The following is a 14983-nucleotide window of genomic DNA, read 5'->3' on the forward strand; positions in this document are numbered from 1 at the left end:
GACTGATTTTTAGGAATTGCAAGAACTTACAGTGTTTCCTTCTCAAGCTGAACAATTACTTGAAGATGTGCTTCTCTTCAATTGGATTAGTGCAACACAGAGTTTTGGGTTTCTTGCCCTGAATTTGGTTTGCCTCCCATTGCATTCTGCTCCTAGTTCAGTGTTCTGAAATGGGAGATAGAAAACTTTTGTTAGCATCCTGCAACCTGTCTGGATGCTGTACCTGATATGCTGTTTCATAGATTCTACCATGTTCCTACAAATCTGTGGGAAAGTATGATAGGAATGAAGTCTCTGAAGAAAACCAGAAAAACCATCCTTGGTTTTGCTGCTTCTGTAGTGATGGCTAATTAAATTATGCCAAGAAGGCACATGTGTTTTGGATTTCAGTGTCAAATCTGGCAGTAACAGAATAGAATTATCTCATTTATTTCACTTCTGCTTGTTGGTCAAGTTGAACAGTTGGTTTTGTTGGTGAATTTAAAGACTCCTCAGATAATTTTTGATTGTCACTGTTAGTGATAGGGTGGTGGATTGAGCTGACCGCTAGTCTGGCTCAGTAGAGCATTTCATGTGCTTTTGTGTAAGACTCGTTCCCATTTATAGCAAAATATTATTTGGTCATAACACAGTTACTGGGGTGTTGGATAAGATTGAAACTCAAATGCCTGGAGTAGGGAAATTTGAAAATTCCAGATGGGAAATTTAGAACCAGTAAGAGAAAGGAGTTTATGAAATCAAGCTTGTTTGAGAATGAACATACCATGCTCAGATGTGAAAACAGCTGTCAGTAGCAGTGTACAATTGGTCAAAATATTTTTGCACAAAAATAAGCATGAAGCCAGGAGGTTATTCTTTCCCCTGAAAAATATACAGGAGGATATTCCTCCTATTTCTTGAGACATATCTCTGTGGCTTTCTATAGGAAACAAGACAGACCTATAGTGAGTAGCAGAGGAAAGATTTTGCTGTGACTGAACACTTTCAGTAACCAGGGACAAAAACTGACTAGAGGAAAATGAACTTCCTTACTCAGCATCATAGCTTCAAAATGTTATTTAGATGGTCTGCTGAGCCAAACACAAAAAAGTTATTTTTGTCTTTGTTACCTCTTTATGGTCAAAACTTCTTAGGGAGACTAAAAAGAATTCTCTCTTTTTTAGTGTGATAGCAAAACAAATACATGAGTGTAAGGCATTTATTATTTATGCTGGAGTGAGACTCATACAGCTGAACTCGCAGATCTCAAGTGGAATTTGTTACTCTTTCAATAAGGAAAATCATCCTTGGAATTATGAACTGATCATAGAAGATCCTGAAGAGACTATTAATGGTGATCAGCACACAGCTGAAAGTAGAGTTGCTTTCATGGCTAATCAGTTTCTGCATATAACCTCTTTGGTAAATATTCAAGCGGAATTAATCCTGAATACGGCAAAGGCCACCAGTGTTACTTATCTAGTTTTTTTCTCTTTTGTCTCCTGATGTTCACAAGATTATGGTAAAATATCAGTATGTATGCAGAAATTAGACCAAAAGCATTCCTGTGCTGAACACCCCCTGTGGGTTGGTTAACAGTCTCCAGGGAGAACTTCCAGCAGCCTTTCAATAAACAGAGCTTATAAGAAAGATGGAGAAAGGCATTTTACCAGAGCCTGTGGTGACAGGACAAGGGCTAAAGGGTTTAAACTATAAAATGCTGGAGATTAAATGAGTAAAAGGAAGAGGGTGCTTTTATGATGACAGTGAAAAGGCAGTAGAACAGGTTGGCCAGAGATGTTTTAGATGCCACATCCCTGGAAGTGTTCGAGGCCAAGCTAGATGGGGCTTTGAGGAGCCTGATCTGGCAGAAAGATGTTCCTGCCTGTGGCAGGGGAGTCAGGACTAGGTGATCTTTAAAGGTCATTTTTAAGCCGAACCATTCCATGAGTCTGTAACATGGAAACTGGAGTTTATCCGCACTTCCAATGGAGGTGTGTAATTGAACTTTGAGCTTTGGAGCTGTATGCACAGGGGATATTCCTGTTTTTTGAAAATCCCTAAATGGAGTTTACCAAGAGGTGATAATTGTCTGCTTCATGTTAAAGGTGGTAAGTGAAGGAACAAGGATAAATCTTTCAAGGTTCAGGCATAGGCTTCATTGCTCAAAAGACAGCTTCTTTTTACAGTTATCTCCCCCTGTATGCAGAAGTGCAATCTATCCTACAAGAAATTAGCTTATGTCCTCTAACCCAGCTTGCTGTTCTGTTTCAGTCATTGTTAAATGAGCTAGACCGAAGCATGGGGCGATACAGAGATGAAGTAAACCTCAAAACAGCCATCATGTCCTTTATCAATGCTGTTCTGAATGCAGGTGCTGGTGAGGTGAGTCACTGCCCTGGAAATTCTTTCTAAAATGTTATGTTTAAATTAGTTTACCTTGGAAATAGTTAGTAGATTAAGTCACAAATCTTGTGGTTGCGAGTGGATATATTTTGTGGAAAATAGTGCTTAATTGTTAAGATCAGTCTTATAATGTCTTCCTGTCTTCCACATTGTTTCATTTCGAGCTTCTTCTATGTAACAGAGACTACTTACACTGGAGATTACTTTGGGTTGTTGGTTGGTTGGTTTGTGGAGTTTCTTTTTTTTTCTTTTTTTTTTTTTGTATGTTTTAAGAACTGCAAAGCATTTACCTTTTTATTCCAGCCTTTTTAGAAAATATTTTGGTTTACCTTCAGAAATGTTTAGAAATGTTAAGTTGTTTTGACTCAAAGCCAAAGTCAAAGCATTTTAATTTTAAAATATCAAAGGGAAACATTTCAGGAAAAAGCCCAGTTGTTTCACTTTTATTAACAAGATTTCCTTTTGAATCTGAAGGATAGTTTAAACTAATTTATTTCATTAAAAGTGTTGCTTTTGTGACATTAGCTTTTTTTTTTCTTTTTTTTTGGTAAAACCACAAAAGACAACAAGCTCATGAGAGCTATCTGACAATGTATTTGTCTCTGTTTCTGGGAATCCTGTAACATCCCACTGAATAGATGACAGAAGGTTTGTCAGAGTATGTGGTTTTATGTATATGGTTTCATGACAAATAAACAGAAAAAAAAATAGGAGGAAGACTGCAATGCTGTTCATCTGTAACCAGGAGGGGAACTTCTAATGGACTAGCAGGGAAAATGCCAGTAGTTTCTGTTCCTTATGGAACAACATGCTGTCCTTATGACTGCATATGCAAAATTCATAGCACATAAATGTACTTTTAAGTGAAATGGAGGCAAAGGCATTAATTCCTTTTTTACTTACTTTACTAGAATTATTAATCCTGTGAATTTGGTGTCAGGATAGAGAATATTAAAAAGGAAGGAAATGAAGTTTTAAGTAAATGTTTTTAAAATGTGATTGACAGCTTTTGAAAATGAATAATTTGGTTTTCCCACATTTTTTAAGGACAATTTGGAGTTCCGATTGCATCTCCGATATGAGTTTCTAATGCTGGGAATTCAACCTGTCATTGACAAGCTCAGAGGACACGAGAATGCTACACTGGACAGGTAAGACTTATTTTCTGAGAACAGCTACTGATGAGCAGAAATACTTCTTAGAAACTCTTCTCTATTTGAGACAGCTGATTCTGTCTCTTCTTGAAACTGACTGCCTAAAAAAAAACCCCAAAAAAACCTAAAAAATATATTTGTCCTGAAATTAACATCAGCAGATGAAGTGGGAAACATACATACCATACATACTAAGTTGGCAGAGGCTGTGGCAAAGGAGTTCCTCAATTGCTTTTCTTCTCAGTGGGGAGTGGCAGTCTGAATGAAAAATACAAAAAATATTCTAATTGTTTTGTCTTGAAGCAAAACTGAAACAAAAGCCTGTCCTGGCAGGAGGCAGGGAAGCCAGTAGTTCATTGACTTCATTGTGACTGAGTATGTGTGGTCTAAGTGCAGGTTCTGAGTTTCCAAGTTGGATGACTGCAGTTTGCTGCAGAGCTGGAACTAGGAATGATGCTTTTGATCTGCAACATTATAAGCTTGAATAAGAAAATCTGTCCTATAGATGATCTGTATTCCTTGGACAGTAACTAGGAGTGTTTAGGAGGGACTTAGTTGGATTTTACAAGTTAGGAGAATAACAAAGTTTTGAGAGGATCTCAGATGCCTGGATTACAAAGACTCTTGTACCAGATCTGTACAGGGGAATGTGCCACAGCCTTTCTCCACATCATCTGCTGTGCTCCAGTCTCTATGTAAGAAAAGTCCAGATGGTCAAATGTGTCACTCAGCAGGTCACCCAGATCCAGACATAGTCATGCTGCTGTGCTTATCAATATGTATATCTAGAGGCTGTTGAGAACTGATCCACTGAATGCATTTCTGCTTCACTCTTTAAAAGAAACAACTTGTAATGATCCAATACCTGGCTAGTAAGTATGGTGTGGACTTCTTAGAACTGTAATATCACTGCAGGCATTGCATTCATCAAAACCAGAATATCCCTTTCCTATTTTAGGTTTATTTTTTTGCACCTTACCTCAACACAGTGTTAGAGAGTGTGTGCACCTCTGCCAGCCTTTTCTTTTGGCCTGTCACTGATCCCCCTGCCTTGCATACCTGTGACAGCACTTCAGGTAGAAAGGCTTGCCAATTTCCACATGTTCTAGCTGAACTGAGGTTTTGCTGCTTCTCTAGTGACACACTTAATTTAAGTCTGAATCATGCCATGAACCTTGGCAGATGTTTTGTTATTCTGTTTCCTCTTAGACATTTAGATTTCTTTGAGATGGTCAGAAATGAAGATGACCTGGAGCTTGCCAAGCGGTTTGACCTGGTAAGTTCTTCTTTATAGTATGTGAACTTGCCAAAGCTGAACTTGCATCCATTTGGGATGCTTCTTGCACCTTTCCTTTGTGCTCCCTAAAACTAAGGTTTGACTATGATGCTGAGAGTGGCTGATGCTCTTGTTTTCACTGTTTCTCATTTAGCAAGCAGGACGTTTGCACTGTGTGAACAGTGAAAACAGTGGTCACACAAAGGGCTTCTGATGAGTATCTTTGCTAAAAAAATTTCTTTTGTTTGCCTGAATGTTCAGGAGTGAAGGTAGTTCTCAACCATGCTCTCAGCTTCTCAGTCCTGATCTGGATGCCTTCTAGTTTCAGACATCCCCTTTGCAGGACTATGGGTAAAGTTTGGGCTGTTTTCTGACTTTCTTCCCAGGATTGCATGTAACTCTGCTGACAACTGTTGCCACAGAGCCTGTGGACAGGATCAGTATTTCAGAATATATGGTTTTAAAGACTGACATAGAGACAACCTCTAGCATCAATAAAAAGCTGTAGGGTCCTGAATGGTTCAGTCCTCTCTTTCTTTATGAGCAGCTCTTGCTGCACACACAGATATAGAACAACTGATCCTTTCTTGCTTAGCTTCTACTATTTGTGCCACCACTTTCTAGGACCCAAATGTTTTGCTTGCTCCAGAACAGTTCTTGGTGGCTTTGCATGGCTCCCACCTTTCTAGCCTTTTACTTTGGGGATCTTTTCCATACTGGATAGGGATGACAATGGTGGTGTCAAAGACCCTTGTGCCTGTTCCTGGAAGCTGCAGCTGGACCTGCCAGGAGACTTTGCAGAAGTCCAGTTGCTGGAAAATTTGCTTGTCTTTGTATTGATTGGCTCTTTCACAGTTAATCAGGCTTTTACTATGGATGGTTTTTCTCTTCTCTCCCTTCAGATCCACATTGATACAAAAAGTGCCTCTCAGATGTTTGAGTTGATCAAGAAGAGATTGAAGCATACAGATGCCTATCCCTATTTGTTATCCATCCTCCAGCACTGCTTGCAGATGCCATGTGAGTACGTTTACAGATTTCCAGAGCAAGGGATTGAAGAACTGGGTGAAACTGGTGTTCATAGATACCAGGGCACAAACTGCCATTGTCTCCTATTCAGTGCTTGGCTGTGGCTAATGAACTTGGTATCTTACACTGCAAAATTTTTGTTGCAATACTTAGGGCAGTAGTTTGACCTCTCTGCACTTGCAAGTAAAATTGAGTAGCTGAGTCATTCCAGTTAGTCACTGACAGAGCTTTTAATGATTTTAAATCAGAAGTTTTAAAAAAGAGCCCTTGTGCTATAGATCAGGGAATTCCCAGAAAAAGATAGCATTTGGAATATTAAAAAAAGACACTGAGGATTTTTTCTGGTGAAACAGTACAGTACTGAAAGCCGTTCTGCCACTGGGAAATTCCACAGTAAGTCTTCAGGATGCTATCTCATGGCAGTGCATCAATGGAGAGCTCCCAAATGCAAAGTAAAAAATAATATTGGAATTTGTTTCCAAAGGTAGTGAAAAGAATCTTCTTGTTAAGTGCAATAAAATAATTCAGTTATGCATCCAGAGTTTAACAGCAAGATCACTAAAGAACTGCCTGCCTTGATCCTCTTAGGTATGAGGTGCTGGTCTTCCATGACTTTCATCCATATTTGAGCAGTCAAACCGAGAAAGGAACATGAGGGAGATGTACTGAGGTGTGCTTTTCAGCAAGTAATGTGATATGTGCTCAGGTTCTCATTAGATTCAAGTATGGCAATGCACAAATTTGAGAAATACTTTGTCTCAGTGGCCTCTTTGATATTACTCTTTAGGAGAGAGCTTGAGCTTTATGTATTGACTGGGATTTTTGGTGGCAGAAAGATTAAATCCTGTTAGGCCAGGGTAGGATTGTACTGGAGCAGTTTTAAAGAATCTAAAGATCTAGGTTATATAACTTAGAGAGTTGAGGTGGACTTAATGTTGCTCTGGCTCTTCTGTTTGGATATCCATGGGATCAGTCCCTTTGGTTCAATTTCTCTTCTTTATCTCTGCACTTTCCAGTCATGTTTGTATGAATTTTTCATGCTGGTTAAATTTCACTGAACTGAAGATAACCACGCATGCAAATAGAACATCTCATTGTTTCTACAGTGACCTCAACATCAAGCCCCAGAAAACACTGAGTGTTAGTTATCACAAGGAAATCCTTTTTATAGACATTTAGTGTGCAGCTTATAGCTAACCTGTCAAAAGGGTTGCATAGCCTGAATGTGCACATCAGGCACAAAGTTGCCTGTGACTGTTATGAGCTGTCCCAGTTTGCCAGGTGTTTGTAAATAATCTGCTAGTAACTGTTCAGAGTTAGTCTTTGTGTTCTGTAATTCATCGCACACAGGACTGAGATGAAAGGTGAGGAAAGAATGCCAGTTTGTTGGCAGGTCTGTGCACTTTGGCATGGAATTGGAAGATCTCATGGGCTGGTCTTTTTTCATTACAGATAAGAGAAATGGAGGAAACTTCCAGCAGTGGCAGCTGCTGGACAGAATACTCCAACAAATTGTTCTTCAGGATGAACGAGGAGATGATCCAGATATAGCTCCATTGGAAAACTTCAATGTCAAAAATATCATTAAAATGTAAGCTGCTTTAGTATTATTTCTTTTATGCAGGTATAAGGATATGGTCCATATGCAGGTGCTTAAGAAATAAAATATCATATGTGAGACTTTCGTATTCAACTTACAGCTTCTCATTGTCTTGTTAAGTCGTTTAGTCTTCTAAGTAGTTTCCTTCTAATGACATCTTAGCTTGGCAGTATTTCCTAGCAAAGTCCTTGTATTTGACTTCAAGTAACTGTTATTGTGGTATGAAGAGCAGAAAAAATGCTCATGACTTTATAACAAGGCTTCCTCATGTGCCTTTTTTAAATTCAGGATGCTCATGAAAGCATTCCTTGATACTAAAAAGTAAAAATAATGTCATAATCTCTATGTAGATCCCATTCCTACTAGTGAGCACATGGTTGAGAAAGACTGCAAATAGGGGAACGCAGTCCCCACTTGGCACACAAAACCTCCTATCTCTTCGTAAAATGTCTGTTTACTCTCACCCACAGACTTGGTTGAGGGCATTACCATTATTTTTTCCCATAGGATGCATCATTTGAGAAGTCTAGCTACATGAGCTGGCTCTCTTCTCAACTTCCCTGTTCTCAGTCCTTTTTTAGCCAAACTTTTGGATTCTTCATTTCATCCAACTGCCTCTGCAGGTAATTCATGGCCCATTACCCTTCCGAATTATCCACTGAAAAGAACATTTATAGAACATAAGTCCTATATGAAACCAAATTCTCCTATACAAAAAGTTTTACAGTTCCTTTTGTTATAGGTGTGAGCCAAAATCAAAACTGATTTTTTGTCTTGGAAAAATACAGTGGTGTTGGATACCAGACTTCATTGTAGATTTCATGCCTGATCTTCCCTTTCTGCTTTCATAGCTACTTCTCATTCTGCATATCTAATCAATCCCCAGCATGCCCTGCATATTTTCTGTCAGTAGTAGGAAATAGCTGTGCCACAATGAGATATGAGAATTGCCTTGTTACTGATGTATTACCCAAAAGAGAAGTGTTCTTCCTCCTTTTAAGAAAGAAAAAATAGAACCACAGAGATTAGAAAAAAACAATGGCAATCTGATCTTATATTAAGGATGGGGTAATTTGTAACCCTTAGCAGCTGTGATTACTTTAGTGATGACTTCTCTCTTTCATAATAAGTAGACTTGGCCTATTGAGGGCATTACCTAAAGACAGGAATGTATCACGACTTTCTTCCACAGACATTCCTTTATCCCTTTTTATGACATTGAGTAAAGAGGCATCCTTTTCCTATTAGCTGTAGGCTAGGGAGTAGAATCTGGATCCAGAAGGACCACTGGTGTGATCCTGCATAAACTTGTACACTTACCAGGTTGAGTTTCGCTGGTCAGTACACATCATGGCCACTTGTCTTTCAACCTGGGTAGCTCAGGAAAAGTTTAAATGATCTCACTTGATCTTTCAGGCTGGTGAATGAAAATGAGGTCAAGCAGTGGAGGGATCAGGCAGAGAAGTTCCGGAAAGGTGAGTTCATCCTCTGTGCTTAAGGCAAAGAAACTGATCCCAATTCACCCACAGAGCAGTGACCAGCAGTGCTGGGCACAACTTTTTCTTTTGCAGACATTTTGTGTCATGGTGATCAGTTTATGTGTTTCACAGGATGGGGGTTCCTTTAGTCCTCACGTGAAGTGATTTTACAGTCCAACTGAAACTTAGGCATTGCTGTCTTGGTCACTGAAGGTCATTGTCAAGACAGTCAGGATCTATTTTCTTTTTCTTGCTGTCATTATACATCCCTGCTTGAGCTGACAGAAGTGTCAGCTTTATTTCAGCATAACCTACATCTCCTCAGGGATTGTTCATGAGCTTTGTTTCATCAGTCCCACTTGTGTGTTCCCCCTAGACCATGCAGAGCTGATGAGCAGGCTAGAGAAGAAGGAGCGGGAATGTGAAACAAAGACCCAGGAGAAGGATGAAATGATGAAGACACTGAACAAAATGAAGGACAAGCTGCAGAAGGAATCCTTGGAGCTGCGCCAGACCCGAGACCAGATGAATGATCTGGTGGCTCAACTTAATGAGTTCTCGGTATGAGACTGGGAGCCTTCCCCGTCATTGTTTAAAGGCTGCTAACTAGTGAATGATGAACAAAAGCATGTTATGCATGAAGCACATCTGTGGTCATAACAGAGAATACTTAGAAGCTGTTCAGCTTTTAGCTGAGACCAAAATCCCTGACCTGGTGGTGTAAAATGGCTCATGCATGGGCTGCTCCATTCCTTCTCCTCAGCCACCTTCCTTGCAGGAGCTGCTGAGGCACGTGTGTCCTCCTCCAGCCATAATTTTCACTGCTGAATGGGGTGGCCCTGGTTATTTCAGTGGAATAGAGAGAAACCTCCCTGATACAAAAGTATATAAGAAACAGGATTCCTATCATGCTGCAAGAGTATCTGAACTGTCTCAGAGTTCTGCAGAAGTGGCATTTGCAGATGCTCCTTGTACCCCAGCAGTGTGCCTGAGCCACCAGAACACAGCCCTGAGAAGTTAGACACTGCAGGAAGCAGATTCATTCCCTCCTCCCCTCTCCCAGTTTGCATTACTGAGGCCTAATGACAGGTATTCAGTGTTTCAAACCCTTAGCTTTTAAACCCAGGAGTTCAAAAGTTCATAAGATTGAACTTTTCTCTTTTTTCATACATAAGAAGAAAATAATACATTTTGGCTTCTTTTACTAGCTTTCTGTTTTTCTGAGCCATTTATGGTTCTTTTTTCAAGCTCTTCTCCACAACTCCGTGGGCTTGAAACTTTCTCTTAAATGAAAGCTGAGATTCCTCCCTTTATTGCATGGCTTTGAGTGCAGAAGGCTTTAAAGAAAACATCAAATATTTTGAGAGTCGTAACAAAATCACATCAGCTGGCAACATGGAGTTATTGTGCCTTTTAAACTGTTTGCTTTCTTTTTCTCTGTGTTTTTCATTTTCCAGCAAGGGGGCAGCATTTCCTTCCCACCCCCACCACCCCCTCCTCCAGGTGGCCCATTAGCTTTGTCCTCTTCTCATATGTCCGAGAATTTGCCACCACTGCCACCTCCTCTGCCTTTCTCCAGCTGTCCCCCACCTCCTGCTCCACCACCTCCACCAGGAGGACCTCCTCCTCCACCAGGAGCACCACCCTTCTTCAGCATGGGGGTGCCCCCTCCTTCAACAACCACCTTCAGCACCAGTGGCCCCAGTCTGAAGAAGAAATCTATCCCGCAGCCTTCACATCCACTGAAATCCTTCAACTGGGCTAAGCTGAGTGAGGTAAGAAACTGCATTACTCAGTTGATTTACTTTCAGAGTAACCAACCCCAGGGTTGGTTAATGCCACAAAATGCAAAGTGGCATAGGAGCAAGTGGCATTCTGTGGGCTATGGTCAGTAGGAGTCATTAATTGTATTTAGGGAGTATCCCCAGATCTCCAGCAGCGCAGTGCATCCCCTGTGATAGATTGATCTGCATAGGTCTGGGCATGCAAATAATCTGGTCAAGCAAAGCTGTAGCGGGGCTGAATACCTAAGTGAGAGCTGGACATCTCCAGGACTGGTGTACCGGAGCTGCCCTCACTTGTACACCAGGGAAAAGAGTGACCAGAGACAATGTGGGCAAAACATGGTGAGAACCATCTGGAAAACGAGCCACCTCTACTCTGGCAAGAGCCATCACCAAGGAGCGAAAGGTGTCTTGATTCTCCTCACTGTTTGTTCATGGCCTTGTTCATGAGGGAAGCTGCCTTTCTCCTTGAATGATTATAACTCTGTCTACTCTGTCTGTAGGTGATAAAACTCCAGGTTGTCAAAAAAAAACCAAAAAAAAAACCAAAACAAAACAAAACAAACAAAAAAACCAAAAAAAACCCACCAACCCAAAAAAAACCCCTAAAACCCAGAAGATTTGGATTCTTCCTGTTGCACTCATTTTTCTTCTGCCTTGGTTTGGTGTCCTTCTTCACTTCTCTCTCATCCTTCTCTCTCTTTTTCCCTTCTTCTTTTCCCTCCCTTTTTCTTTAGGTCTTAATTTTTTTTTACTGATTTAGAAAGAGAAAAATTGTCTGTGTTGAGTTTGGATTTCTGCCTAGAAACCCAGGTTCTCTTTTAGACTGAAACTCACCCAGGGCCCAACTCCGGCATTTGGAATGAGTGTCCAGGGACCTCTGGAATGCCACAAGAATTCTCTCTCCCCCTCTCCCCTTTTCTTTAAAATAAAGTGAAGTGAAATATTTGCTGCACCGTCTGTGCTTGTCTGTCAAGGCCACGTGGGGGGTGTGGGAGAGAATGTAAGGACGAGGATTTATTTTCCTTTGCAAAACATGGAACTTGGTGCTCTGAAGAAAAGAAATAATAACTAATACATGTATATATATGAATTTATATGAAAAAGAGAGCGTCACAGGTGTTTCTGTTTAGTGTACAGTAACTGTAGGCTTATCCTGCCCTCTGGATAAGAGTGAAGGCAGCTGTGCTAATAAAATTGAAGACCTGGGTGGTGAGATGGCTAAAAGACACTATTTTGTGGAAGGCAAAATAGTTGGGGAAAGGGGCATAAGAGGGTGGGGCCTTCATTTTAGAGTGTCTACCAGTGTTAGTGTTTTGAACCTGGTATGATCTCTGCAAAATGGCAGAGGTTGTGGTGTCAATACAGGTGTCTCATGTTGTTACTTGGGTTACACTTTGTTATGGAATGATTTGACTTCACTGGCTGCTGGAGAAACTGATAGGTTTTGGTCATCTTCCTCATTTATCCTAGATTTCCTGCTTCGGTATCTTTCTATTTACATGGATATAAATCCTCTGAGCACAAAGTCATGAGTAGGTTGGATGGGCTTTGTCATGCCTTTTGTTACCTTTGCTGCATTTCTGTGGTGTTCTGAACTGAGCTGTCAGAGTAGCCAGACTGGAATGAGTGAGGATTCAAAACAAGCACACTGTCTGAGAGCAGCACATCTTGTTTTTTTGAGCCTGGGAAACTGAGGCTTAGAAGTGTGCACAGTATTTTTGTGGTTTGTGGTAGGGTTTAACTTGCAGTTCACAAGAGTACAACTTTTCCCCACAAAAACATTTTCAGGAGCAATACACGAAACACAGCAAGGTGAGGGAACACAGCATTGGAAACAGCTGTACATTAAATTAGAGCTGCAAGTAGGTATTCAAATATTCAGCTCTTCGTTATCTCTGCATACTATTTAGATCACTTTTCTCTAAGCAATTAGTACAGAGTCTCTCTCAGGAGATTTTTCTGGTGTGAAGGTGACTGAGGCAGCCCATATGCGGGCAAAATCCTCTCTGTCCATGCAGCTTGCCTCAAGGGAGTAAGGGAAAGCCAACAGGAGTGTGGACAAGGCTGGCTGACAGGGATTTGTCTGCAATATACTTTCTCTGTAGTGGAATCAAGGCTGTTCTCCAGGGCAATTCATATGACACCTTTTTTTCCCAATGTTGATTTTGTCTTTGGAAGAAAAAAACTGAGCTGTTGGGTGTTGGGAGAAATATCAAATATAGTCAGGCTCTTAGCAGCTGACAATAACAGATTGTCCACTGTTCCCGTGGGCACCACTAAAAAAAGGTTTGACTGGAAAGGATCTGTGCTTATAATAAGGAAACTCCAACAGCCCACTAATTTCCATTGAGAATTAAGGACTTCGTGCTAGTTTTGATGTAAGCTAATGACCAGTGGCAAAGACATTTAGATGCCTGGATGGGCTGAGTTCTGATGAAGTCCTTCCACACCACAGCTCCATTCATACAGCACTGTAGCATTGTCTGTGAATTCCATTCATACAGCACTACAGAAATGCTGGTGCCAAGGACCTCTGTTTTTTAAGAAAAAGATATTGCAATATAACTGCTGTAATATCCTGGCAGGATTCCTTTCTTTGTTTCTGGGCAAGAGTGCTCTCTCACTCTGAGTTTTACACAACACTAAAGGTCAATCAGGGATGAAACATTTATGGTGAATCCAAGCAATAGACTGGTTTCAAGAAAATTGGAAGTATGGATTAATAGCTACCTATTTGATAAATATAAATATATTGATTTGAAGTTCTCAGAATAAATCAAGTCAGCCTTCAACTGCTCTGCTTCTTATCTCATGGCTTTAGAAGCAGCTTCCCATGAAGTGTCCTGGTAATGACTCTCATCAGTGATGTCAGAGAGGCTTTCTTTAGCCAGTCCTAAATAGACCTGACTGGAATAGTTTCATAAGAAAGGTATTTGTTCTACATTCCATATAGGAGTTTTTTAAAAAGCTCAAAACACGCACACAGAAATCAAATCAAAACCAGCAAACTCAATCTCCCAAATCAGTCAGTCACATAACAGAAAATGTTCATTTTGACACTATTTTTTTTTTAATGTTTCTATAATGTTATCAATGATTCTGATTGCTGGAACTTTTTTCCTAAAAGCAGACTGAAGCTTATGGTTATTTTATTTTATAATAAAATGATGAAGGATGCTGCTAGAGACTCAAAGTTAAATGGAAAGAGTTCTTCAAAATCTCATTGTGAAGCTACTCATAATAGCTGTGGTGGTGCCTAGGCCTACAATGAAATCAAATAGCTGTCTTGATTAAAAACCAGGCAAAAATACAGCTTTTGCTTGAAGTGGATTTTTCTCACACTGAAGAAAGGACCTAATAGGAAGGGAAAAGTTTGAGAAATGTGTTTTGTTCATATAACTTTTCAGATTCATAATGGAATTCTCAATTAAAATTTTAAGTTGTTTCCACTTTTCTGGTTAATAGTCTACAAATATTAACCTACTAATAAGCTGAATTGCCTGCTCCAGTATTCACAGAAGACTCATCGTTTCCATGGTATCTCTGAACCTGCAGGTCAAACAAAAGTACTGTAGGTTTTCCCTCATGCTGTGAAGTTACTGAGGCATGATGGACTTTGATGCCTTCCAGAATATAATTTTTTATCTATCAGGGTAAATAAAATCATCCTTTAGGTGTAGCAGAGGACAGCTTGATATGATTTACAGTGCCATGAAACTCTGTCATTTTCTAATGCCATTAGGTCCATCAGCAAACTGGGATTCACTATAAAGGTGGAATGATGCAACTGCTACAGTGAATGAATTGTTAAATGCAACATACAAAAAATCAGCTTGATAGAGCAAATGCCTTGTCAATACTTTTTCTCATAATAAGATATTTCCTGACCTGGTATGTGTCACCATTTCATTAGAGGATGCTGGGACGTACAGGTCACAGGGTTTGCTTTTCCAAGTGGGCCAAAATTTTCCAAAGCACAGGAACCACAGATCTTGGAAGACTTGTAGAATGAATAAACAAATAAATGAAGACGGAGAGAAAAACATTACAGATAAAATTACTGCTCTTTTTTGTTTTAGTTTCTTTTTTTTCTTTTCTTTCTAGGGACAGAGAATAAAGTATTTATTTTTAAATTGTTATTTAGGGACCATAAATATTTTTATGGTGCTGAGGGAATCATTTATCATAGCAACCACATTATGCAAGTCTGTTTCTCTTAAAATGCTCTGTCTTCTCTGGCTGATGACAAGGAACTATCAGCCAGTTAATCCATA

General features: G+C 40.0%; 1 protein-coding gene across 5 annotated transcripts in view; it reads left to right on the plus strand.

The window, feature by feature from the left end:
• Positions 1 to 14983, plus strand: part of DAAM2 (dishevelled associated activator of morphogenesis 2) — a 202292-nt gene that overhangs the window by 143391 nt on the left and 43918 nt on the right. For all 5 annotated transcript variants that reach the window (XM_039697967.1, XM_039697968.1, XM_039697966.1 and 2 more), the window contains 8 exons: positions 2254 to 2364; positions 3433 to 3536; positions 4749 to 4815; positions 5718 to 5835; positions 7297 to 7435; positions 8861 to 8919; positions 9299 to 9483; positions 10380 to 10697. In XM_039697967.1, the coding sequence (XP_039553901.1) occupies positions 2254 to 2364; positions 3433 to 3536; positions 4749 to 4815; positions 5718 to 5835; positions 7297 to 7435; positions 8861 to 8919; positions 9299 to 9483; positions 10380 to 10697 (1101 nt within the window). The remainder of the gene's footprint in view (positions 1 to 2253; positions 2365 to 3432; positions 3537 to 4748; positions 4816 to 5717; positions 5836 to 7296; positions 7436 to 8860; positions 8920 to 9298; positions 9484 to 10379; positions 10698 to 14983) is intronic.

The sequence above is a fragment of the Passer montanus genome, unplaced genomic scaffold (genome assembly GCF_014805655.1).
Source record: "Passer montanus isolate IOZ18808 unplaced genomic scaffold, ASM1480565v1 scaffold12, whole genome shotgun sequence".
Lineage (NCBI taxonomy): Eukaryota > Metazoa > Chordata > Aves > Passeriformes > Passeridae > Passer > Passer montanus.